This window comes from Castor canadensis, chromosome 14 (genome assembly GCF_047511655.1).
Source record: "Castor canadensis chromosome 14, mCasCan1.hap1v2, whole genome shotgun sequence".
In the NCBI taxonomy this organism is placed as follows: domain Eukaryota; kingdom Metazoa; phylum Chordata; class Mammalia; order Rodentia; family Castoridae; genus Castor; species Castor canadensis.
Genome location: NC_133399.1, coordinates 41,251,140 through 41,277,014, shown reverse-complemented (window position 1 = coordinate 41,277,014; position 25,875 = coordinate 41,251,140). Strand labels below are relative to the sequence as shown.

The 25,875-nt window shown below is 48.8% G+C and overlaps 1 protein-coding gene across 1 annotated transcript in view; it reads right to left on the bottom strand.

The window, feature by feature from the left end:
- Acsbg2 (acyl-CoA synthetase bubblegum family member 2) overlaps positions 1-25,875 on the bottom strand; it is a 54,877-nt gene that overhangs the window by 438 nt on the left and 28,564 nt on the right. The window contains exons 4-14 of the mRNA XM_074054421.1: positions 25,543-25,631; positions 22,234-22,354; positions 20,309-20,389; positions 15,478-15,627; positions 11,377-11,553; positions 7,661-7,842; positions 7,324-7,557; positions 3,479-3,696; positions 2,167-2,306; positions 1,760-2,006; positions 1,316-1,423 (exon numbers count right to left, since the gene is read on the bottom strand). Of these exons, the coding sequence (XP_073910522.1) occupies positions 1,350-1,423; positions 1,760-2,006; positions 2,167-2,306; positions 3,479-3,696; positions 7,324-7,557; positions 7,661-7,842; positions 11,377-11,553; positions 15,478-15,627; positions 20,309-20,389; positions 22,234-22,354; positions 25,543-25,631 (1,713 nt within the window). The 3' untranslated portion in view covers positions 1,316-1,349. The remainder of the gene's footprint in view (positions 1-1,315; positions 1,424-1,759; positions 2,007-2,166; positions 2,307-3,478; positions 3,697-7,323; positions 7,558-7,660; positions 7,843-11,376; positions 11,554-15,477; positions 15,628-20,308; positions 20,390-22,233; positions 22,355-25,542; positions 25,632-25,875) is intronic.

The following is a 25,875-nucleotide window of genomic DNA, read 5'->3' as shown; positions in this document are numbered from 1 at the left end:
ATCCGCTTACCACTTGGCCCTCACCCCCAATCCCTCCAGAAGGAATGTGACACCAACCAAGAGACATGCAAGCCAACAATGCACTTAAAACTTTGTAGTAGCATTTCTAAAAGAAACGGCTGGTGGAATGACCACTTAGCAAGCTTGAGGCCCTGAGTTCAAACCCCAGTACCACCAATGAAAAAGGAACTGATAAAAGGAATTTTAATAACATTTTACATAACCCAGTAGGTCCAAAATATCAAACGTGACAAAGATTTTAAAACAATGTGGTGGTGCCTGTAGTACCAGTACTTGGGAGGTTGAGGCAGGAGTATCATAAGTTCGAGGCCAGCCTTGGCCAAACCGAAAAAATTTAAATTACTGAGAGAGTTTCTATTCTTTTCATACTGAACCTTTGAAATCCAGTGTGTTTTATACTTATATCACACATGGATTTGGACAGCCATGCATGGCCAGTAGTTGTCATGTTGGATAACGCAGGTGGCGTAGAGGGTCCACACCCCCTCCACACACACAGTGACTTGTCACTCAGCTGCCAAGTGAAATTGGCAATCTAAGGAGTGGGGAGTGATGAGTGTGATGTGAGGAACCCCTGGGCCACCTGCTCGCTACCCCGGATGAAAGTGTGGGAGAGTTACAACTGAACGAAGAACAATGGCTATGGAGGTGGCACAGGCTGAATTGGGTACCTCCCCCGCAAGGAAATTCGTCCTAACCCTCATTAGCCAGAATGTGACCTGATGTGGAGATGGGGGTGTTACATAGGTCAAGATGAGGTCATTAGGGTGGCCCTTATAAAGAGGCATAGGTTAAATGCACAGATGGGGATGCAGGAAAGGAAGAGAAGTCTGGAATGGGTCCCTCCCTCGAGGTCCTCAGAGGGATAGAACTGTCTGGCTGGAGGCATCTGGAGAGAGTAGCATTGCCCATGAAAGGGCCACAGGTGGTCCTGGGGACTACTGAAAACCTCTACTCTGCCTCCATTGTGCCGTCGTTCAGTTTCCCCAAACCCCTCAGTGACACCTGATTTAACAAAAAACAAAAAACTTGGGCCCTGGGTAGAAAGCTAGGATGTTAACTGAAGGAGAAAAGGTGCAAAACGCCACCACCAGGGACAAGCTACGCATGCCCTCGCAGGACCCTGGCAGAGGGGCATGGTGTGGGCCAGGTGCTACCCAGAACCCACTGTGATCGCACATATGTGGGCATGTGGCCTCTGCAGTCCCACCCACAGACCAGCTTGCCAGACACACCTGTCTGCTCTCACACTCATTCAGCACCCAGCCCAGCAGAGCCCCGTGCTGAGTCGCACCGTCAGGATAGCCACGAGAGGCTCCACCGGGCCATCAGGAGTACAGACTCTCAATTTGGGTTGTGTATTTCTGGATTATGAAATGTCTCCTAACTTTTGTTGTTGGACCTGTTGAGAAAAGAGAGGATCGGCTGAGTTGTGGGGGTGGAAGAAAATTCCATGTGCGTTGCCTGGCGACAGCATCCAGGGGCTGGTCCAGGCTACCCGGCTCTTCTGCCAACCTCCGCCATGGGTAAGAGGAGACTGAAATGTCCTCTGACTTCAGGCTGTGGGGACGGGCCCAGCTGTTGGAAGGGGAGTGGGTTTTATTTCCATAGCATAAAGGCAACCAAGGGAGGGAAGGTGCTGGAAGGGTTCACAGGGAGATGGAAGGGGAGGGTTCAGCACTCCCAGAAGAGGGCCCAGCCTCTGAAGGTGAAGGTCACGGGCTCTGCAGCCGCTCACCGAGCTCTCCGCCTTGGATGGAGAAGTCCTTCTCCAAGATGATCCACTTGTGGATCCTCTGTGCATTGGAGGTGGCTTCCTGGTTCACAGCGTCTATGCCACGCTGGATGGCTGTGTAAACAAGCGGGTCTCGCTGCTTCACGATTTCCGTCACGGTGGATGCCTGGCTGCCCACACTCAGGCAGAAGTTGATGGCCTCTGGGCTCAGCTTGTCCAGGGGCTCTCCACTCATCTGATCTGTCTCGCACTGCCCCGGGACACCCCGGTCACCGCACGTACTCTGTGGCCAGTCTCCACCCCCCAACCTCACCCAGGCCCTGGAGACCAAAAAGCAGGTATTGGGCCTGCTGTGGACTCTCCCGGCCCTGGGGCTCAAGGCCAACTGCAGAGCGGACACCCTGCCTTACCTTCAAAGTGAGGAGCATGCTGAGGAACTTGGCCCTGTCCCCGACCAGGAGGGCATTACTGACGATGGGTATCTTCTCCTTAACAAGGGTCTCAATGGGAATGGGGGGCACATTCTCACCGCCGGCAGTGATGAGGATTTCTGGAAGAAAAACTGGCTAGGAGCCGGGCACTGGTGGCTCACGCCTGTAATTCCAGCTACTCTGGAGGCAGCAATCAGGAGAATCACGGTTTAAAGCCAGCCCAGGCAAATAGTTTGCAAGACCTTATCTCGAAAAGACCCTTTCACAAAAAAGGGCTATTGGAGTAGCTCAAGCAGTACAGCACCTGCCTAGCAATCGTGAAGCCCAGAGTTCAAACCCCAGTACCACCAAAAAAACAAACAAAACAAAAAAACTGCTGGGCACCAGTGGCTCACACCTGTAATCCCAGCTACTCAGGAGGGAGATATGAGGAGGATGGTGGTTCAAAGCCATCCAGGCAAATAGTTCATGAAACCCTATCTCGAAAAAAAAAATCAATAAAAGGACTGTTGCAGTGGTGTAAGCCCTGCAAAAAATAAAAAAATAAAGAAGGGCAGATGTCATGACAACACTCACCTTGAGACCCATGGGAAGTTGGAGCCCACCTCCCCATCCATTTCAACTTCCCAGCAAGCATCCTGCCCTGTGTATTGCACTTGGCCAGTGGCTCTTCTTTTGGTGGTACTAGGGTTTGAACTCAGGACCTCACACTTGCTAGGCAGGAGCTCTGCCACTTGAGCAACTCCACCAGCCCTTTTATTTTCATTATCTTTCAGATAGGGTCTCATGTTTTTGCCTGGGCTGGTCTGAGACTGATCCTCCCCATCTCCACCTCCCGATTAGCTGGGATGACAGGCGTGAGCCACCGTGCCCAGCCCCTTGCACAGCATCTTAATGATTCACCACCTGGCCCTCAGTTGGTCCCGTGCCATCAGCAGCTGCTGCAGTGCGTCTGGCTGAAATCCTGCCAGCCCTTTGTGACCATGCCCTGTCCACTGTCTCTTGCTTCTTCTTCCATCATCCAGCACCTCTGGTGGCATTCCTAAATTTGGTAAGCTCTACAAACGTCCCTAAATGACTATAATCCTCAAAGTACAGGGGAAGAAATGGAGGTCTGGGCTCTCTCCCAGGCAGCCCATGGTGTGCTGAGGGACAGGGGTGACCTCTTGCTGTGCATGAAGCTAAGGCTTGGGTTGTGCAGCCTGGGAACCCCAGCACAATCCCTCATGGAAGATGGGTAGCTAGGGAGCCCCGTGCTTAAAGGCAGAGTCCAGTCCCGGGTTCCTGGTACCTTTGATGCGGCCAGTGATGTACAGGAAACCCTGGCTGTCCATGCGGCCCAGGTCCCCGGAGTGCAGCCAGCCTTCCTCGTCGATGACCTCCACCGTGGCCTCCTCCCGCTCCAGGTAGCCCATGAAGACGTGCCTGCCCCACACACACACCTCCCCGATGCCGTCCTTGTTCTGCTGGTACAGCATGTTCTTACACCCACTCAGGATCTTGCCGCAGCTGCAGGGAGCAGGAGGGAAACTGAGACTTAGGGAGACAAGTCACCCACTCAGGCCAGCCGGGCTGGACCAGCTCCCTCTCCAGGCCCCCTGGGCATAAGGAGGTCTAATGCAGTAATTCAGGTTGCCAATGCGACCCGATTTGGGAAAGCCAGCCGGTGTGTAAGGATGCAACAAGCTCCTCCCCTTCAGAAAGCAGCTGTGTAGACCACAGTACTGACACCAGACACCATGCAGTTTCCCAACAGCAGACTTGAAGAAAGAAAGGCATTAGGTGAAATCTCAAATCTTTTCTTTTCTTTTTTTTTTTTGGCGTAACTGGGGACTAACTGCCCAGCAATTCTTTTGTCTCCACCTCTCAACTAGCTGGGATTACAGGTACGAACCACCAAGCTCACCTTGAAATCCCAGTTCTTACAAGACTCCTTTGACAGTTTTACAATGCGAAAAAGGAAGTCTTTTCTTGCATCACCGAGCTCTTTCTCTGGGAGTTAGAAAGGCCAATGGTTTTAGAATTCCATGTTGGAATTCCCTCAGCAAAAGGAAAAAGGCAGGCCTGAGACAGTCAAATTACAGAAATTTCCTTATGGCTTTCTCACCAAAGGCTTTCTAGGAATGTAGAAAAATCCAGAAGCCATAAAACAAAAGATTGATGAACTCAACTAAGTAAAGGTCACAAATTTTGCAAAGCAAAAAACCCCTTAACCTAAAATTAAAACAGCAAAGAAAAATGAGGGAATAAAATATTTGTGACTCATGTAAAAGATGGGCTGATTTTCCTAATATATAAATGGTGTCAAGAAACCAATATACAGGAACAAAAAAACCAACTTTTTGCAGTACTGGGATTTAAAGTAGGGCCCTACACTTGCAAGACAGACAGACACTCTACCCCTTGGGCCCCAGCCCTATAATCCAGATTAGAAAATGGGCAGATAATGTGGACAGATCAGAAAAAAGGAAGCACAAATGGTCTTAGAATATATGAAGTTTCTTCGGCCTCACTTGGAATAAAAGGAAAGAAATGAAAGGTGAGATACCATTTTTCACCCATTGGTTTATTCAAATGCACTATTATATGTAAAACATTCACTTTAGCATTGTTTTGAGGGATATCTGATGGGAAAAATTAATCTCCAAATGTCCACTAATAAAGAGACCACTTGAATAAATTATGGTACATCCATTCAGTGGAATACTATGAGGTTGTTAAAAATGATCTCTGTACTGAAATGGAACATCCTCTACAATATAAGAATCCCTTACTAACCAGATCCATTTGACTCCTGAGTGTGGATGTGTCAAGAACGTAGGGAGTTTGTGACTCTACACTGTGAGGGACACCATGTCATCCAAATTGATTTGGTTCTGAACTCAGGAGAGAAAGAAGTAAGAGAGTTTTGTGTTTGTTTTTGCATGGAACATAGTTCTGTTTGGGATAAGAGCACATGGCACATGTCAGTGCCTAGTCACCTGGAGAGAAGCTGATATGACTGTTATGGGTTGAATTGTGTACCTCCCCCGCCCGCACATTCGTATGTCAAAATCTTAGGACTTTGTATGTGTGAACCCTACCTGGAACACTTGTGCAGGCAGACTTGGGGTGTGAGGAAGCGAGCTTTTTGCACTTTATCTTTTTTGTTTATTTGTTTGTTTTTACCATGTTCAGGACAGAACCCAGGGCCTCCTGCATTAGCTCCCCCCCACACTCTATCATTTTAATACCTGCTGATGTGCCTGAATAACTCACTGAAAACAGTATCTGAAGGCTGGCCTTTGCACCTTTCTTCCAGGAGTGGGACAATGTCACCTGCCTTGGGGATGGATAAATCTTTGGTTTTGAACCCTATGGGCCATTGGTTATGCACAAAGAGACTCAGATGGGATTATGGAATGGAGAGGGGAAAATGGGGTGCTAAGGATCCCTGAAAGATAAGATCAAAGGCATGAGAGAATTTTGCCAGATTAGAAGATTAAAAAGATTTTGGCTTTTTTTAAATTTATTTTTTTGTGGGACTGGAGTTTGAACTTAGGACTTCACACTTACAAAGCAAGTGTTCCACCAGCTGAGCCACACTCCAGTCCATTTTTCTCTGATTGATTGTTTTGGAGATGGGGTCTTGCAAACTATTTGCCTGGGTTGGCCTCAAACCTCAATCTCAGCCTCCCAAGTAACTAGGCCCACAGGTGTGAAACACCAGCACCTGGCTTTTTTCTTTCCTTCCTGAGAGTCCACAAATTAGAGAAAAGGCAGACTAGCAATATGGCAGCAGGGACGGGCCAGGGAGAGACCCAGGCAGGAGACTGTGAAGTTAAGGCAGGATAGGTAGGGAAAACGAGGTGTGGGAAAACAGGCAGGATTTCACAAGGAAGCGCCATACTAACCAATAGCTTCATTAAAAGCACGCAGAGGCTGGGCACCAGTGGCTCATGCCTATAATCCTAGCTACTCAGGAGGCAGAGATCAGGAGGATTGAGGTCCGAAGCCAGCCCGGGGAAATAGTTTGTGGAACCCTATCTGGAAAATGCCCATCACAAAAATAAGCTGGTAGTACTGAGTTCAAGCCCCAATACCAAGAAGAAAAAAAAAAAAAAGCACACAGAGGGTACTGGAGTGTGGTTCAAGCAATAGAGAACCTGCTTTGCAAGCACAAAGCCCTGAGTTCAAACCCCAGTATTGCCCAAAAGAGTAAAAAATAAAAAGCATATCCATACTGCTTTTTTGCTTTAAAACTCACAAGTTGAAACATCTAGTAAAAAGAAGAAAAGGAGAAACAGCTGTCTCCCCCTGACCTTACCCGCTTGCCAAATACTTAGTGCACTCCAAGACTGGAGCAGGGATATCTTTTTTTTTTAATTTTAATTTTTTTATTATTCATATGTGCATACAAGGCTTGGGTCATTTCTCCCCCCTGCCCCCACCCCCTCCCTTACCACCCACTCCGCCCCCTCCCTCTCCCCCCCCTCAATACCCAGCAGAAACTATTTTGCCCTTATTTCTAATTTTGTTGTAGAGAGAGTATAAGCAATAATAGGAAGGAACAAGGGTTTTTGCTGGTTGAGATAAGGATAGCTATACAGGGCATTGACTCACATTGATTTCCTGCGCGTGGGTGTTACCTTCTAGGTTAATTCTTTTTGATCTAACCTTTTCTCTAGTTCCTGGTCCCCTTTTCTTATTGGCTTCAGTTGCTTTAAGGTATCTGGGGGCAGGGATATCTTAAAGAAAGACACCTGTCCTGGAGAAACACCTGGGAAGGTGACTCCTGTGGGCCCAAGGAGTTTCTACAAGAATGGACACCTGTCCTGAGGCCAGCATCTGGCAGGACCCGTCCTGTATTTATAGAGAGGCTCCGACATCTGTGTCATCATCATCATCCAAATTTAAGAAGTGAGTCACCTTTGAAATCTTTGGGCTTCTTTGGTTTGCTTATGGTTGGGAGTCACTGGGCTCACCCCTGCAGCCTGGGGTCAGCTGAGCTCAGGAGAAGGCCAGGCAGGGCCCACGTCTGAGATGGAGGACCATGGACACAGAGGAAGGGGACACGAGTGAAGGCGAGGCGGAGCTGCCGGGTGACACTCGGGGAAGCCCCTCCCTTCGCTGTGGCCAGGAGGCTGGGTCCGCTACCTGAGGACCTTGTAGTCGTCCTTGCAGGAGAAGGTGTGGGGCCCCGAGGTCTCGCTCATGCCGTAGAACTCGCCGATGGGGATGTCCACGCTGAGGAAGAACTCGGAGGTCTCCTGGGTGAGCGGCGCCGCCCCGCTGACGAACGAGTGACAGCGGTCCAGGCCCAGCGAGTGCTTGACTTTGCTGAACACCAGCGCCTTGGCCATGCGGTAGTTCATGGGGACCTCGTGCTTCCTGTGGGTGACGGCCGCCCGGCAGCGAGGCCGAGGGGACCCAGCTGGAGAAGGCCGGGCCTCGTCGCCGGCCGCCCCGCCAGCCCCAGGGCCCCGCCACCTACCCCAGCATCCGCTGAGTGTTGACTTTCAGACCCACGAGTTTGGCCCACGCAAACGCCTTCCTCCGCAAGCTCGAGGACTTGGCCACGCTCTCCTTGATGGACTCGTGCATCTTCTCCCAAACTCGGGGCACCCCCAGGAAGGCGGTGGGCCTCACCTCCTGCAGCGTGCGCACCAACGTGCCCTGCAAGGGACAGAGCCGGCTGGCGCCCGCGCCGCGCTCCCTCTCCACTCCCCACCGCCCCTCCGCCCAGCGGAGAACCTCCCCTTTGCTGATTGGACCCCCCGTGGCTCCCAACCCAACCGAGCCAACCCATTGGCTGGCTGGCAGCCAATCAGAGTCTCGCACTCGAGCTAGGACTTCGGTGGGGAGAAAGAAACCGGTGAGAGATTTTTGGAAGGTAATTGTAAAAATATCACCAATATTTTAGACATAACTCGGCAGCCTCGCTTCTGTGGGTGAAGGAATTTAGCTGAATGAAAGACTCAGGTACACAGACACGCAAACTGTTTTGTTTTGTTTTTTGTGATTGAATGAAAACAATTTATGCAGCAATTGAGGACTGGTTAAAGAAATTGTTCAAGCATGTACTGGAATATTATGCAACTGTTAAAAATAATGCAATATTCTCCCGTCAAACTGATCTACAGACACAATAAAATTGTCAAGCCAGGCACCAGTGGCTCACACCTGTAATCCTATCTAGTCAGGAAGCAGAGATCAGGGGAACTGTGATTCCCAATCGCCCAAGCAAAAGGTGAGACTCCATCTCAATGAATGACTGGACACTGTGTCATCCCAGCTACGTGGGAAGCACAAATAGGATTGTGGTCCAGGCCAACAGGGCATAAAATGAGAACTTCTCTCAAAAATAACCAATGCAGGAAGGGCTGGAGGAGTGGCTCAAGTGGTAGGGCACCTGCCTAGCAAGTGTGAAGCCCTGAGTTCAAATGCAAGCATCCTAACCCCCAAAAGAAAAAAACCAAACAAAACCCTCCTGTCAAAATCCAGGCAGGCTTTTTCAAACAATCTGACAAACTGTTCTTAAGTTTTGCATAGAAATGTACAGGGTATAGAGTAGCCAGTCATTTTGGAAAAGAACAAAACTGGAAGACTTGCTACCTAAGTGTTTTTGTTTTTGTTTTTTGAGATGGTCTCACTATGTAGCCCTGGCTGGCCTCAAATTCACAAGTCTTCTGCTTCAGTCTCCCGAGTGCTGGGATTACAAGTGTGTCTCACCATACCTGCCCTGATTTTAAACATTTTATAAAGTAGGGTGATCAACTATCCCGGTTTACCCAGAATTGAAGGGGTTCCTGAATTGGGAGATTTTCAGTTTTTAAAAGTGTTCAGGCAAGCCAAGACAAGGACATCCTACTACAGAGCCACCATGACCAAACTCAGCATAGTTTTGGCAGAGAGACAGACACACAGATCTGTGGGACAGAATGGAAGATCCAGAAAAAAAACTTCACACTTATGACCAATTGATTTGCAGCCAACGCCCCAAGGAAGTCCACTGCAGAGGAGAGAGAAAACCTACGCAAAACAAACAAGTAAACAAACAAATAAGCGATCGTGGCTTACAGTCTTACCTCTCACCAAACACAAAAATTAACTCAGCCTGGATTGCAGCCCCAGAAGGAGCAGCTGGAACTGAAAGCCTTCTAGAAGAAACACGAGAAAATTCCGTGACAGCCGAGTAGGTAAAGATTTCCAGGATATGACACCCAGCACATACAAGGGGAAATCCAGTACATTAACGTTCATCAAAGCTACCCAGCTTACTTTTCACTCTTCAAAGATCATGAAGGGTGGGGATTTAGCTGAGTGGAAGAGCACTTGCCTGGCAAGTACAGGCCTAGAGTTCAGTCCCCAACACCAAAAAAAAAAAAAAAAAAAAAAAAGAGGTCATGAGTCAAGGACCACAGATGGTCTTTAAAAGCAGAAAAGGCAAGAAAATTAATTCTCCCCAGGAACCTTCAGAAAGAACGTCTCTAATGACACCTTGACTTCAGCCAAGAGACACCCATTTTGGACTTCTGACCTCCAGGCCAGTAGACAATAAGAGTATGTTGTGCTAAGCTACTTAACATTTGTGGTCCCTTACTGTCACAGTAATCAGAGGCCCAAACAGAGTGTAGCCTGGGGGCGTCGGGTGGAGCTATTGGGGTGAAATTCCACTGTTCTCTTCTGGTTCTGTTAAATTTGCAAAGTCCAGCTATAAATTGAATAGAAATCTCTTTCCCATAATCATTCTGAAAAACCTCCAGCTAAATAGAGGAATGACCCAAGAAAGAGGACAGACTTGAAAACAGGGGCCCAACTGAGGAGTCGGGGAAGGAGAGATCCCTGGATGGCAGCTTGTGGAAGACACTGTTGATGGTCTGTCCGGATCTCTTGTGACCACTCTCCTCTCTTCCAGAGGGCTGCCTTACGTGGAAAGGCCTGGGACATTGTACACCCCCTTGGGTACATGACCTTATAGCTAGTGACCATCTCAGATGTGGGTACAGGGGCCCGATGCCTCTGCCTCAGAGGGGGATGACTCTGAGTTGCCACTTGTGCCTCCGGCTTCCCATGGACCAGTTCAAGTTAAAAATTCTTTCTCTGCTTCTTCCCCTGGCCTGTCCTGCTCCTCTCCCTTCCATTCTTACAGCTTTCACCTCAATAAAGGACAGAAGTCCCTAGTTCAGGCTTTGCCTCTAGATGACAAAACAGAGCAAACTAAAACCCATCCAGTTTAGAGCAGGAGATCTCTCCATAGGTATTTAAACATTTGGAAAATGATGATAAATGGGACAGAGCAGATGGAGCAACTGGAGGAATATGCAAAACATTGTCAGCCTGAAAAAGAAAGGCAACTACAACTCCAGGAAAAATGGAAAGTTGTGCCAGATAGGAAAATCATCCTGTGTCAAACTGCTCATTTCAGTTAATAAGAGTGATTTACTTTGAGAAGATGGGGAAGGGGAAATGGGTTGGGGGGCAGGAAGGAAGCTGAAATCTCACCTACAACAATAGAAAAGTAATAGATGAATATTTAAAATTTGATAAATCAAGAAAATGCGGTATCACCTATTCTAAAAAAAGGGGAGGTGAATACCAAAGGGAATCTCTCCACTAGCTGAAAGAAGGTGCCTTTTGGGGACGGTCTGGACACTGCTGTTTTTCAAGACAGTCCAAAAATAACATCTCAAACCCTTGGGGCCACATATGGTTTGGAACTTGGATTTCTCCAGCCTTTGGAAAGGTAATACATGCATATTTTATTAAACACACATCGGGGAAAGCCTGCTGAAATCTATCACGTTAACATTTCCTCATTAAATATGCACATTTCCCCATAAGGTGGAATAAAATGAACAGACTTTGGGTAGACTTTACTGCCCCAAACTCTTAGTTTTTGGAGCTGTGGAGCTTTGAGAACACTGAAGTAAAAGAAAATGATACATGCATGCGTTACTTTCAATATCTTTACATCTTTATCTCGGATTGTTCTGTGGACAACCTACACAACCACACATGGATGCTCTACCTTGGATAAAGATGAAAACTAAAAGAACGTGGTCGGCCGTTTCCCGTGCTTCTAAATGGAGCAGCAGAGGATGGAGAGAAAGTCTCTCCAAGCCAGTGCTCGAGACAACGTCTGTCCAGGGCATGAACAGCGTCCTCTCCCAGGGCTGCGTTGGGGTGCAGCAGGGCCCAGGTCCTCACCCTGAGAGCATCAGGCTGTGCGAAGAAGGTAAGCGCCCCGATCTTTATGGGGATCCACATATCCATCATCTGTGCCGCGATGTGGCTGAGGGGCAGGTAGCTGACCACCATCTCCTGCTTCCCCGACGGGTGACTCAGCCCCAGGTCCCTCACCATGGCTCCAGCCATCCACGTGATCTGGAACACAGGGACAGCCCACAATGCCTCCTCCTCACTGCAGGCTACCTTTGTTTGTTTGTTTTGGCAACACTGGGGTTTGAACTCAGGGACTGCCAGGCAGGTGCTTTACCACTTGAGCCATGCCCCTGGTCCTTTTTGCCTAACTTATTTTTGTGATAGGGTCTTGATTTATGTCCAACCAGCCTGGACCACCACAACCCTCCTCTTCACTCTTCCTGTGTGGCTGGGATGACAGGTGCACACCACCACACTCAGCTTAGCGTTGAGATGGGGTCTAGAGAACTTTTTACCCAGGCTGGCCTCAAACCACGATCCTCCTGATCTCTACCTCCTGAGTAGCTGGGATTACAGGTGTGAGCCAGTGCACTTGGCTAAAATTTTTTCTTAGCATATATGAATTGTACAAAGGGGTTTCACTGTGATGTTTCCATACACACACAAAATATACTTTGATCACATTCACCTCCTCTATTACTCTTTCTTCATGCCTTTTTTATTTTTCTGGCGGTACTGAGGTTTGAACTCGGGGCCTCACACTTACTAGGCAGGCACTCTACCACTTGAGCCACTCTACCAGCCCTCTGTTACTCTTTCTTAACCCCTTCTTTCTCCCTGTCCCTTTAAACCATTTTAGTGGGTTTCATTATGCTGTTTTCATAATACATATTCATCCTTCCCTAGCTCCTTTTTCTTTCCCTCTCCCCTCTCCAGTCCCCCCACCAACAGCCTTCTTTTTACAATGTCATACTAATTGTTTTAGGTCTACATTCTGTATATGAATGGAAAGATGTGATACTTTTCTTCCTGACTTTGGCTATTTCACTTTACATGATAATCTCCATGTCCCACTCATTTTCCTGAAAATGACATAATTTTGTTCTTCTTTATGGCTGCATAATACTCCACATTTTCTTTATCTGTTCATTGGTCACTGGACACATAGGCTGGTTCACAGCTTGGCTGTTTGAATGACACTGTGATAAACACGGGTGTGCAGGTGTGTTCACTGTATGCTGACTTATGCTTCTTCAGGTACACAATGTGGGTCATTTTAACTGTTCATTTAGTGCACACAAGCACACAAGCTCCCAACGCACAATTGTTTATCCCCACTCCAATACTGGGGTCAGTCACTATGGCCTTCCCAGTATTACAGATGGGGACAAAGCACCCATTGGGGGCTGAGGCTTGGGGCAGCTTTGGGGGACAAGGGGTCTGCAGAGCCCAATGCCAGATTCAGAATGTTCTCCTGGAAACTGAAGGTGCTGACTGTTCTGTGAGTGTCTTGGGGGTCCAGTCCTGGCTCCACCGATGGCTAGACCTCATGCTAGTTGCTTAAAAATCCCTCAGTTTCCTCATCTGTAAGATGGGTGTGTAAAATAGGCTTCAGACACCCAGTATAAAAGGATGAACCAACGTCATCCAATGGGACCAAAAGGCTGTCATCGTCCTGTTGCATAACCCACTGAGTCTTAGCACAGTAGAGTCCTCCTTCTCCCATGCACACCTACATGAAAGCTTTCAGTGTCTCTGTCATTTGCCGTCTAGATTTCTCCCTGGTGTCATAAATCTCTGGTGAACAGTACCGTACTAATTTAGTCGCCAGACCCAATCACGTCTCTAATTCATCAGGCACGGTGCAGCCCCAGGGCCTTTGCACAGGCTGATCCTGATAGAACACTCTTCCTCTGGCATTTTTCTCACCTACCCCACCCGCAACTTATTGAAAGTTAAATCTCAGCTCCGATGTCCCCTTTTTAGAGGAGCCAGCTCTCACTGCCCCAGCTGAAGGCGACATGGTCTGTGTAAGTCTCTCATCCCATGACCACAGGCTGAGTGGTTGTGTTTGTTCATTTCCTATCTGTTGTCCTGAGGTCCAGGACTGGGTCTGACTCGCGACTGTATTTTCAGCTTCTAGAACATTCCCCAGCAGGTAGTGTGTGCTCAGTAAATCTTTGTGAGGGGAGCGAGTCAGGAACTAGAAGGTTCTGTGCATTGGTGCATTTGGCCCCCACTAAGCCGCCAGGTGGGTGTGTTTCTTTCTCTGGGTTTCAAATCAGAGGAATTTTGCTTCTGCTTTGATAAGCACCACGTCTCCCACCCTGGGCTCCAAGGAACCTGGTAAAGGTTGACTGGGTCCCCCAAGGTTCATGTGCTGAAAGCTTGGTCCTCACCGCTGTACATCAGAAGTGGTGGACCTTTAAGGGGCAGGGCCTGGTGGGAGTTCCTAAGTCATGGGGGGTGTGTCCTTGGGAGGTGTGACGCCCTTTGGTCATGTGATCTCCTCCCACAGCACTCCTGCCATCTGCCATGCGACCCTCATCAGAGCCAGTGCTTCTTGGGCTTTCTAAAACTGCGGGCTAAACAAACGTCTTTTCTGTATAAAGTTAACCTGCCATGGGCATTTTCTTACAGTAACAGAAGATGGACAAATACAGAACCCAGCACCCCTTGCTGAGGGGAGGGGCTTGGCGTGTGGCTGCCATGAACAGTGCTTTACACAGAGCTCAGCTCTGTGACTTTGAGCAAATCTCTTCCCTCTCTGAGCCTCAGTGTCCTCATTGCAAAAGGGGTTGATGACACAACTGACCTGGTAGGGATCTTGGGAGGGGTTGCAATGTGTTTATCTCAGTGTAGCCCATACACAGGAGACTTGTGACACGTGCTGACGTTGCTGAGACTGTCCACCTAGCTTTAACTTCCTGATAGGAAAAGCTGTGTCAATTCTGAGCGGGCCGTAATGGAGCTGCAGTTCCCGCCTTCGCCAGAGGGGGCGCCAGGCGCAGCTCCTCGCACAGGGAAGCCACGCGGAGCCGGGCACGGGGGCCGGACAGGGGCCCGGGCAGGGGGCGAAGCCTCCAGTCCAGCCCCGCACCAGCTGAGTGCAGGTGAGCGGCTCGGGCTGGCACTGCCTGGGGCAGGAGAAACTCCCTGCTGAGCCTGTCCGAAGTCCCGGTCTTACAGAGATGGGGTCACGCTGCCGGCTCCCCTACTCTTCAGGACGATGCTCAAATTCCCACCAGCTTTGTACTCTGCCTGCCCAGATATCGTGAGCCCTCCGCGGGCATGGGTCACAGCCACGACTTCAACAAGCCACGCGAAAACGCCCGGGAAGAGAAATCGTGTCTGTAGCCCCTTTCCCTGACTTTCTCTCCTACGCAGTGTGGTCCCAGCGATGAACATAACATTGCACTGGGTGCCACGAGGCATCTGCAGGCAATTTAAAGTCTAGGGCAGGTGTTCTGCAAGTAGAGTGCCTTCCGGTACAAGGGCCTGGAGGATCTGTGGGTTTTGGTATCCACGGGGGTGTCCAAATGACTACAGAAGTTTCTCCCCAGCAAGCAGCCTTCCGTGAGCACTAACAAATCAACTTCAGCTGGTGCAGGGCTGCACGCCTGTAATCCCAGCTGCACGGGAGACACAGGTAGGAAACTGGCAGTTGGAAACCAGCCAGGACAAAACCTCGAGTCTATCCAAAAAAATACCAAAAGCAAAAAAGGGCAAAGTGTGTGGGGGGGGAAGGGGTGGCTCAAGTGGAAGAGCCTGTCTAGCAAGCGTGAGGCTCTGAGTTCAAACCCCAGCACCGCACACAAACCTTCCTCACTGCCCCCAAATTCAGAACCTACCCATTACCCAACACCGTTCTAAGCGCTGTACAAAAATCAACCCATCTAATCTTCAGAATAACCCACAGGGTCACTCCCATATCACAGACCGGGCACAGGAGACCTGCAGATGTCACATGTCCACCAAGATGGCAGACACAGGCTTCGGGCCCAGGTCTGCTCCAAAGCCCTCGAGCTCAACCCCTGAACTCTGCACGACCCTGTAACCTCCGGGGCGGGGGACCCACGGAGGGGCGCTGCTCCCCTAAATGCCCCCGTCCCTGGGGACCGAGCTCTAACCCCGCCTGTGGCTTACGTTGTCGTGGCTCAGCATCACCCCCTTGGGCTTGCCCACCGTCCCCGACGTGTAGATGAGGACAGCACACTGATTGGCCCTCTGGCTCAACATGATCCCGTCCAGCTGTATGTCAGGAATGCTGTTGCCAAGTTCCATGAAATCGTCCCACTGCCGAGGGAAAGGACAAGCAAACGGAGGGGGGGTGTCTGGTTGTCTCCGCGGGCCAGTGCAGCCCCGCCCCACAGGCTTTCCCAATTCTAATTGGATGGGGCTGGCCCCACCCCTGCTCCAGAGGTCAACTCTGATTGGTTGAAGCCCGAGCATTCCATCCGCCTGGGTTACAGTGATTGGTCAGGACCTGTACATGTGACTTCAAGTGGTCCAATCAGAGTGAAGATGAAGGCTGTAGTTGGGAATGCTGGGACGCAAACTGTGTGGACCTGAATGAACCCGGATGTTGCCTCAGGAGCCACTGAACCATCTCAGGACTATGAGGGGGAACCAGGCTGAAAAGGAGCTGAGGACCTGGGAGAGCGCAATAAAGCTCAGGGCATGTTCTCAGTTCCTGGTCCCAGCCATGCCTGAAATCCACCCGCTGGTCTGCAGTTACGTAAGTCCACAAATTATCTTCTTTTGCATAAGCCATTTGGGGTCAGGCTTTCGTCATTTACAACCAAACGCATCCTTACTGACAACAGATGCAGACAAGAGCGCTGAGGCTCGGGAGTGGAAAGGTCCGGGAACGAGGGACTGGCGGGGTGGCTCAAGTGCTAGAGCGCCTGCCTAGCAAGCGTGAGGCCCCGAGTTCAAGTCCCCGTGCTGCAAAAAAAACCCAAAAACCAAAAACCCCACAGGAACTAGCAGGCAAACCCAAGATGGTGTGACGGCAGAGCCTGTGCTTCCAAAACACCCTGGAAGTTGCGCCTCGAAGTGAACTGTTGGCTCCAACGACGCGAGCCTCGCATGGGATGTGCAGAAAGGATCACTGAGCCCAGCAGGGTCAGTCAGTGCGCCATGGCCCCGCCGTCCAGCATTGCCATTGCGGAGCAGCACACAGAAGCCCCTGGGGGACGTCCCTTCCTTTATTGTTATTGTTATTATTAATTTTTTGGCAGCACTGGGGTTTGAACTCAGGGCCTCACGCTTGCTAAGCAGGCGCTCTACCAGTCGAGCCACTCCCTAGCCCTTTTTTTGTTGGGTATTTTCAAGATAGGGTCTCGTGAGCTCTCTGCCCAGGGCTGGCTTTGAACCATGATCCTCCTGATCTCTGTCTCCCGAGTAGCTGGGATTGCAGGCGTGAGCCACTGTGCCCAGCTTTCCCTGTCCTTTCTCTGAGGGACATCCGAGGCCCTCCTCCAAAGGGTGCCTCCTAACCCTTGTTAAAGGGGCCTGCCCCGTTGCATGGCCATGCGTGGCTGGCCTGGGGCAGACGGTAGGTCCACGTGGTCCAATCTAGTCCTCTCTCTTGGATATCTGGGACTGGGCCCCAGTCTGTTGGCATGTGGATGCCAAGCATGGAGCTTGCCCTGGTAATCGACCTGGAACTCTCAAATGTCTTGCCTCAGCCTCCCAAGTGCTGGGATTACAGAAGGACACCACCACTCCTGGCTTGAAGACTGTTGTTTCAACAGGAAGAGCACTGCTGCCCTCTAGAGGGTGGCGGCCGGATGCACTCAGTGTCCCACAGAGCACAGGACAGTCTGCTTACAACAATCATCTGCCCCAACTGTCAACAGCAAAAAGGGCTGAGAAACCCCATAGTCAGGGATGCATCTAACAGAGGAGACTTCGAAGTGACCCAAGAATCAGGATGATGGAGTGGCTCAAGTGGTAGAGTGCCACCCTAGCAAGCATGAGGGCCTGAGTTCAAGCCCCAGCACCACCAAAAAAAAGTCTTTGCAAACTGTTGACACGGTGATCACTTGGAACCTCTAAAGAACTGTAATTTGATCCATTGCCTTAGTTAGTTGTTGTCCAGGTATAATGTTTAAATAGACACTTCCAAAGCCAGGCTTGGTGACGTGAGACTGTAGTCTCAGCACGCAAGAGGCTGAGGCAGGGGTAACACTTGAGCTCAGGGATTCGAGACCAGCCCAGGCAAATAGTGAGACTCTTAAAAAAAAAAAAAAAAAAGCCAGGCATGGTGGCGCATGCCTGCCACCCCAGCTATGTGGGAAGCATAAATAGGAGAATCACAGTCCAGGCCAACCTGGGCATAAATGTGAGACCCCAGTCAAAAAACAAGAAAAGAAAAAATGGCTGGTGGAGTGGCTCACATGATAGAGAGCCTGTTTAGCAAGAGCAAGGACCCCTGAGTTCAAACCCCAGTGCTACCAAAAAAAAAAAAAAAAAAAAAACCCAACAACACGAAGAAACTTCTGTTTTCTGAAAGATCTGATGCTGCTGAGTGCTTCAGTTGGCCACAAAAGATTGTCGATGCTTTTTCTGCCACTTTCATGAAGGGAAGATCAAATAAAGCCCACGGCATTTTGGGACTTCTGATTGGAACAGTGGGTACGTGCAGAGTAAAGCTGGGTGTGGTGACTGTAATCCCAGCTACAGGAGGCGAAGGCAGAAGGATCTCACGTTCCAGGCCAGTTTGGGCTATGTAGTGAGACCCTGTCTCAAGTGACCAATAAATAAGTAAATGAGTGTATAATAATGAGTAGAAAGATTCCATCCGAGGATGTGGAACAGGAACTTTCGTGCAGCATGGGTGGGAATGCAAGCCAGTACAGCCATTGTGGAAAACAGCACTCAGGTTCCTCAAAATCTAGAGCTAGAACTTTCACGGGACCCTGCTCTGCCACTGCCAGGTGCAATACACAGAGGCCACGAGAGGAGGTGTCAGGAAGATGCATGTGCCCGTGGCTATGCAGCGTTTGCGCAGCAGCCATGGTACGAGCTGCCCGTTGATGAATGGACGGAGAGAAGGTGATCTGCTAGGAGACGGACTGGCAGTTAACATCGTGAAAACAGCTGTGCCACCAGAAGCAATGGAGAGAGATTAGTGCAGTCCCCATCAAAATCCAGTGTCATTCCTCCCAGAAATAGAAAAAGCTATCCTGAAATTCACATGGAAACACAAAAAACCTTGAAATAGCCAAAGCAATCCTGAGCAAAGAGAGTGACACTAGAGGTTTCACAACACCTGGCTTCAATTATATACAGAGCCATGGCAACAAAACAGCATGGCCATGGCACAAAAACAGACATGCGGACCAATGGAACAGAATTAGAAGACCCACACATAAAACCACACAACTACCCCATCTGATCTCTGACAAAGGAGCCAAAGACATACCGTGGAGAAAACACAGCCTCTTCTACAAATGGTGCTGAGAAAACTGGCTATCCACACACAGAAGACTGACACCAGACCCCTATCGCTCATGCTGTACAAAAATCAACTCCAAATGGATCAAAAACCTTAAGGTAAGACCTAAAACTCTGAAACTACTATGGGAAAACTCTGGGAAATAGAGGCATAAGTAATTATTTTCTGAATAGGACTCTAACTGCCCAGTAAATGAGAAAAAGAACTGATAAACGGGACTACATGAAATTTAAAAGTTTCTGCACATCTAAAGAAACAGCTAACAGAATCAAAAGACAATCCACAGAATGGGAGAAAATCTTCACCAGCTATTCAACAGATAGAGGGATTATATCCTGAATATACAAAGAGCTCAAAAATCCAAACAGCAGAACAATTGATCCAGTTAACAATGGAGAAATGAATTGAAGAGACAGTTCTCAGAAGAAGAAATACAAATGGCGAATAAATACATAAAGCAGTGTTCAACATCCTTAATCATGCAAAACATGAATTTTGCAAACCAAAACTCCAGTAAGATCCCATCTCACACCAGTCAGATTGGCCACGATCAAGAAAACAAACAACAACAACAGATGCTGGCGAGGATAGGGGAATCCTCAGACAATATTGGTGGTAATGTACTCTGGTGCAATCCCCTCAGAAATCATTATAGAGATTTCTCAAGAAACTAAAAGTAGAATATTATATGATCCTGCTGTACATGTGCCTCCTGGGCATATACACATGGACTGTAGATCAGCATACATTAGACACCTGCACACCCCTGTTTATCACAGCACTGTTCACAATAGCCAAGCTGTGGAATCAGCCGAGGGGCCATCAGCTGAGGCACGGATAAAGGAAATGTGGTACATATGCACGATGGAGTATCATTCAGCCATAAAGAAGGAGGAAATTATGTCATTTATAGGAAAATGGATGACACTGGAGAGGATCATATTGAGTGAGATAAGCCAAGCTCAGAAAGACAAATTTTGCATTTTTTGCTCATATGTGGAATCTAGACCTAAGTAATGAGGATGATGTGACATGATTACAAAAAGGGGACCGTGGGACAGGGGAGGAAAGGAGAGGGTGATGGGGGTGAACACAATTGAAGTGCATTGCATAGATGCCTGAAAGAGTACAATGTGCCGGGGCACAGGGCCTCACACCTCTAATCCCAGCTCCTGAGGAGGCAGAGATCAGGAGGATCAGTGCTTGAAGCCAGTCCCTAACAAATAATTTCAGAGACCCTATCTCGAAAACACCCATCACAGAAAAGGACTGGTGGAGTGGCTCGAGTGGTAGAGCGCCTGCCTAGCAAGCATAAGGTCCTGAGTTCAAACCCCAGTGCTGCTAAAAAAAATGAATAAAAAATAATAATAAAAACGGCTCTTTGATGTTTGTAATCAAATATTATCTGATTCACTTCATTTGCAAAGCCCCACCCACTTCCTTTACCAGTCTCCACCCCTCCCTTTAGTCTCCTCCCACTTCCTTGGACAGTCCCCCCGCATCCCCACTTACAGAGTAGAGGTTGTCCCTGCTGGTCGTGGGCTCTTTGTACTGGACAATGGCTTTTACGGTCTCCCGCCTGCTCTCGGAAATCTGAAAGAAAGTTCTCTGTGGGCTTCTGGCCATCAGCCCTGGGAGGACATGGTGGAGCCGAGCTCTCTTCCATGGTGACCCCAGTTTCTCTCCCTTCCCCGTCCTCACTGCTTTGCTCTTTGTGGTGACCAAGTTCCATCCAGGCCTCCTGGATTCTCTGGTCCCCTTCCATGACCTTCAAAGCCAAAGGTGGACAAGACCGAATCCAGCAGGATTCGGCTAACCTTGTTGAGTTCAGACCACAAGAATCCTCCAGGACAGTGGCTGAGAACAAGTTGGGAACCCTTCACCCCGACTAGGACTGTGAGATTCAGGTGACTTTGGTGATAGAATAATTTGAGGCTGTCCTGTGGAAAAGTCACTTCCAACATCCATCTAGCTCACCATTCCTGAGCCCGTGGTGAAGATAGGAGAGAAAGGATGACAGACCAGTGGGTAGAGCAGCCTAACAAGAGTTTTCCGGAAGGAAGAAACAGGCACCCAATGAGCCTGGAACAGTAGCACTGAGGACTACAGAAAGCTCAGGACGGCTGGCAGGGGACCCAAGAGGTTGACACAAGGGGTTTAGGGCCCATCCTCTGGCAGACAGGAGCCTGTGGAGGAGCCTTGCTGATGAGGATCCAAACCAAAGGTCTCCAAGTGCATCTGGACATCCAGTTTGGAACCTTGAAGCTGGGCATGGTACCGCACACGTGTAATCCTAACTACTTGGGAAGCTGAGATTGGGAGGATTGTGATTAGAGGCCTGTCCAGGCAAATAGTTCATGAGACCCCATCTCCAAAAATAACTAGAGGAAAATGGCCTGGAGGAGTGGCTCAAGTGGTAGAGTGCCTGCTTAGAGTGGAGCCCTGAGTTCAGACCTTAGCCCCGCCAAAAAAAAAAAAAAAAAAGTGAAAAGCTCGAGGATGGAGGTACAGTAGAAGTCTGTCCTTCCTGAGGCAGTGCAAGAATTAGGAATCAAAGAAAATTTGGTAGCCCAGAGTGTTGGATTTCACTCAGTCCAGCTAGGATGTTTTTCTAGCTAGGATTTTGTTATGCCTTATTTTCAGAAATGCTAAACTCTCAGCGGCTCTTGACCTCCATGATGAATCCAGGTTTCTCCTCCTCTCAGGATTCTTCTGCCAAATTCAGGAAACTACAGCTCATTCAAACACACAAATTTGAAAACTGTTTTCATGACACTGTATAAAGATGCTACAAGAAGGGAAAAATAAATAAAAGGAGAGGAGCCAAATTTCACTGTGCACAAAGAAAATTCACCTGAATTTTCTCCCAAATTTTTGTGCAAACTTCCCACAAAGCAAGTGAAAATTGTAATCCAGCACTTCAACAACAACAATAAACCTTAAAATACAATGGAGCAAACACCTCTAGAAAGGAAGAGCACAAAGCAAACATACAAGTGCCTGGGGAAGAAGGCCCCTGACACTAGGAAAGCTGAATCAGGAAGCATTAGAATTTAGGAAAGAAATAGAAGAGCAAAAAAGAAACTCATTTCAGAAACAAAGAAAATGACAAGGAGCACAGGCTTGAGACAGCTACAGTTCTAAAAGAAAAAAATGATAAATAGTGGGGTGTCTATGAAGTAACACATAAGTGCATTTTTAAGTGGATGCTGAGTAGTAAGCTAATAGGAATTTTTAATTAAACCCTGCCACCCCACTCTGCTACCCCCAAAAGCAGCTTCACTAGGCTATTGATGGCGCCAAGGAGGACTTTTTATTGAACCTGCTCCTGGGGTGAACCCCATCACCCCACCTTGTCATTAGCATGGGCCAAGAAGCCAAATGACACCCCAGGTCCCCTTTGGTGACTCTAGCAGGCAGTGCTCATAGGGCATTACCGAAAGGATCTTCTTTAACTGTTGATTGTTTTCTACCAGCAGGACATTCACTTTGGCATGCGAGATGACGTACTGACAAGCCTCGGCAGAGTTGGTGGCATAAATACCAACGCAGAGGCCCCTGGGAAAAGTAAACACATTTTAGTGTGTATTAGTTACCTGGACGCTGCTGTGACAAAAATCCCTGATGTAAACAATGCAAGGGAGGAAGGATTTATTTTGGCTCACAGTTTTAGTCCATCATGGAGGGAAAGCATTGCAGATCAGGGAAGCTCACCTCATGGTGAGGAGAGAGAGAGAGAGAGAAGGGGAGGGGAGGGAAGGAGGGGAGGGAGAGATACCTGTGCTCCCAGTTTCCTCCTTTTCCCTTTTGCTCCATCAGGGCCCAGCCTATGGGATGGTGCCACCCACAGCCTTCCTGCTTAATTGATCCTCTTTGGACACTCTCACAGGCACACCCAGCCATGCCTTTGGCCTTGGCCCAAGATGTCTGGCTGGAACACTAAAAGCACCCCATTTACAGACAAGATGAGGGTCAGGGCAGTGCTGCTGTCCACTGTTACAGAGTAAGGAAATGTTAGCCTTGGGGTTTGAACCCCCCACTCAGCCTTTCTGCTCCCTTCACTCAGTGTTTCCTCATCACATTGGGCTTTGCACATGCATCTGCCAATGGCAAATGACCTCAAGCACATAGCACATAGAATACTTCTCTCTGTGATGTTACTGCTCAAATTTTCAGCCCATCTAAATTTTGTCTTTTTATACTGAGCTATAGAAATTCTTTATTTCGAGCAGCACTGGGATTTGAACTCAGGGCCTCACACTTGCTAGGCAGGTGCTCTACCAGTTGAGCCACTCAGCCAGTCACTAGTATTCTTAGTCTTGATGCTCATATACATCCAGTTATATTTCCTTCTCTTTTTTTTTTTTTCGTGGTACTGGGTTTGAACTCATGGCCTTGCACTTGCTAGGCAGGTGCTCTACAGCTTGAGCCACATCTCCAGCCCTTTTTGCTTTTAGTTATTTTTCAAATAAGTTCTTGCTTTTATGCCTGGGCCAGCCTAAACTGTGATCCTCCTATTTACACTTTCCACCATAGTTGGGATGACAGACACATGCCACCATGCTCAGCTTTTTATTGAGGTAGGTTCTCAGACTTTTTGCCTAGGCTGGCCTCAAACTGCAATCCTCCTGACCTCCACCTCCCCAGTAGCTGGGATTACAGGCTTGAGCCACTGCAGCACACCACAACCTGCTTCTTTTTTGTTTTTAATTGACACAAAACCAATCTGTTAAAGCTTGTTGATCTGACTTGCCTAGGTGTTATTCAGCAGGCTGTAGCAGTTTACGCTGCTTCCAGTCACGTAGCACAGAACATCTCTCAGCTTTCTTGACTTAAAACTTATATAAAAAGTTCCTGTGGGCTGGAGCCATGGTTCGAGGGATAAGAGCGCCCGCCTAATAGGGTGCACAAATACAAAATGCCCAACCCTGCGGATGGGAGGAGTGGGAATAAAAATACAAGTTACATTTTACTTCTGGCCTACAGTAAATGGGCCAATACAAGTCTCCAGGCAACACTGGGAGCCCCACAAATCTATCTGGCCAGCCTAAGAGTCACCTTTTTTTGAGACATCTCCAAATGCCAGCCAAATGCAGCCCCATGGCAATTTCACAAAGGCCTTTTGCAAATTCAAGATTTTAATGGCTTCTACCCACTAGGAGAGACGCTCACAACATGTCTTCTAGAAGCACAAAGAGGTTTAGGTGGGTGTTGTGTAGACACAGTGTTCACACTGTCACAGTTTTTTTTTTGTAACAGCAAAAGGAAATAGAAAAGCTTGTGGCCACTGCCTGTCATGTAACAATACTGTATTCCTGACTGTCTACAGGAGTGTGTTAGGTAAAGAAATTATAGTCTATCTAAATGATACAGTAGCAAGTCTCTACAAAGGAAAAAAGTGTTGACATGGGTAAATATTGACAGTGAGCCAGGCACCTGTGACCCATGCCTGTAATCCTAGCTACTCAGGAGGCAGAGATCAGGAGGATCTCAGTTCGAAGTCAGCCTGGGCAAATAGTTTGTGAGACCCTATCTCAAAAAACCCATCACAAAAAAGGGCTGGTGGAGTGGCTCAAGTGGTAGAATGCCTGCCTAGCAAGTGTGAGGCCCTGAGTTCAAACCTTACTGCTACAAAAAAAAACGGTGAAAAAAAAATCATGTTAGATAGCAAGAGTCTAGTATGAACTTATTTTTTTGAAGACTGCACACATACTGTATACGTGCACATAGTTCTGCATGTACCAATGCGTGCATACACACACAGAGGACAGTTCTGGTAAGGAAAACAGGCCATGGATTGTGGTTATTTCTTGGAAAGTGGATTGGGGACCGGAGGAAAAAGTAAGTGTTTTTTCAACCATAAACATGTGTAAGCCAGTGCTTCTCATTGGGGTTACTGCCCTCAGGGGACCCTGGACCAGGGCCAGGTACATCTGTGCTGTCACAACTGGGCAGCTCCTGGCATAGAGTGGGTGGCGGCCAGGGACGCTGCTCAGCACCCTACAGGGCCCAGGACACCCCGCAGAGAACATCCTGGTCTGGTGTCCACAGTGCCAAGAGGGAGAAATCCTAGTGTAAACCAAGATGGCTGATCTTTTTCTTTTCAAGTTCAACACCACACCTGGTGATTTCACACAGCCTTTTACTTGCCCTCAAAACAGTTAGGACAAGAAAACCCTGCCCTCCACGTGGCATCTGGACTGGACAGTCATGACATAGAGCACGACCTGGCATACCATGTCCCAAGGACAAACAATACACAGTCCTTGCACCTTGGGAGCTTAATGTAGGGGGTCCCCCAGTCCCTCCCCCAGTGCCCACAGAGTTCCTCTCCTGTCTCTCCCTCTCTCTCTCTCTCTTTCTCTCTCTGTCTCTCTTTCTCTTTCTCTGTAGAGCCTGGTTTTGGGTGTGAGTCCTGCTGCCCACTGGCTGTGAGAGCCTCAGTTTCTACATCTGTATATAGGGGGTGACAGGACTCACTTCACACTGCTGTCATGAGACATGACAGGACCCCACAACCAGCACGATGCCTGGCACACAACCAGAATCTCTAGATGTTCTCTGTGACCATAATTTTCTCTTGGTGACCCTCGGAGCCCTAGTGTCGGGGACATTTTTCGGTAGAGTGAGCAGTGAGGGTCAGTCTTGCCTGCAACCCGGGGCTCCATCTGGAGTCCTGTTTGCGCCTGAGCCAGCCAAGGGGGCAGCGTGTCAACACCCGCCATGGGCCCAGATGACAGCCTTACCCTGCCATGATGGCCCCGAGAGCCGCGATGAACCACTCGACAGAGTTAAAGCCCAGGATGCCGACTCCGTGGAAACGCTCTAAGCCCAGCTGTGAGGGGACAAACCAGACAGGATGTGACTCAGGGGCACTGCCACATCCAGCCCTGGTTTAATCTCTAGGCCAGGAGAGAACAGGCTCCAAAGTGATCACAGGGCCAGCACTGAGCCTAACATCTGGGCTGTGACACCTGGCAACTATGGGAACTTTGCTTGTCTCCCCTGGAGAGCACTGCATTTACTTCCACTGTGATGAAACCTGTGCAGCATGAGAGTTGCTGTCCTCACCATTTTTG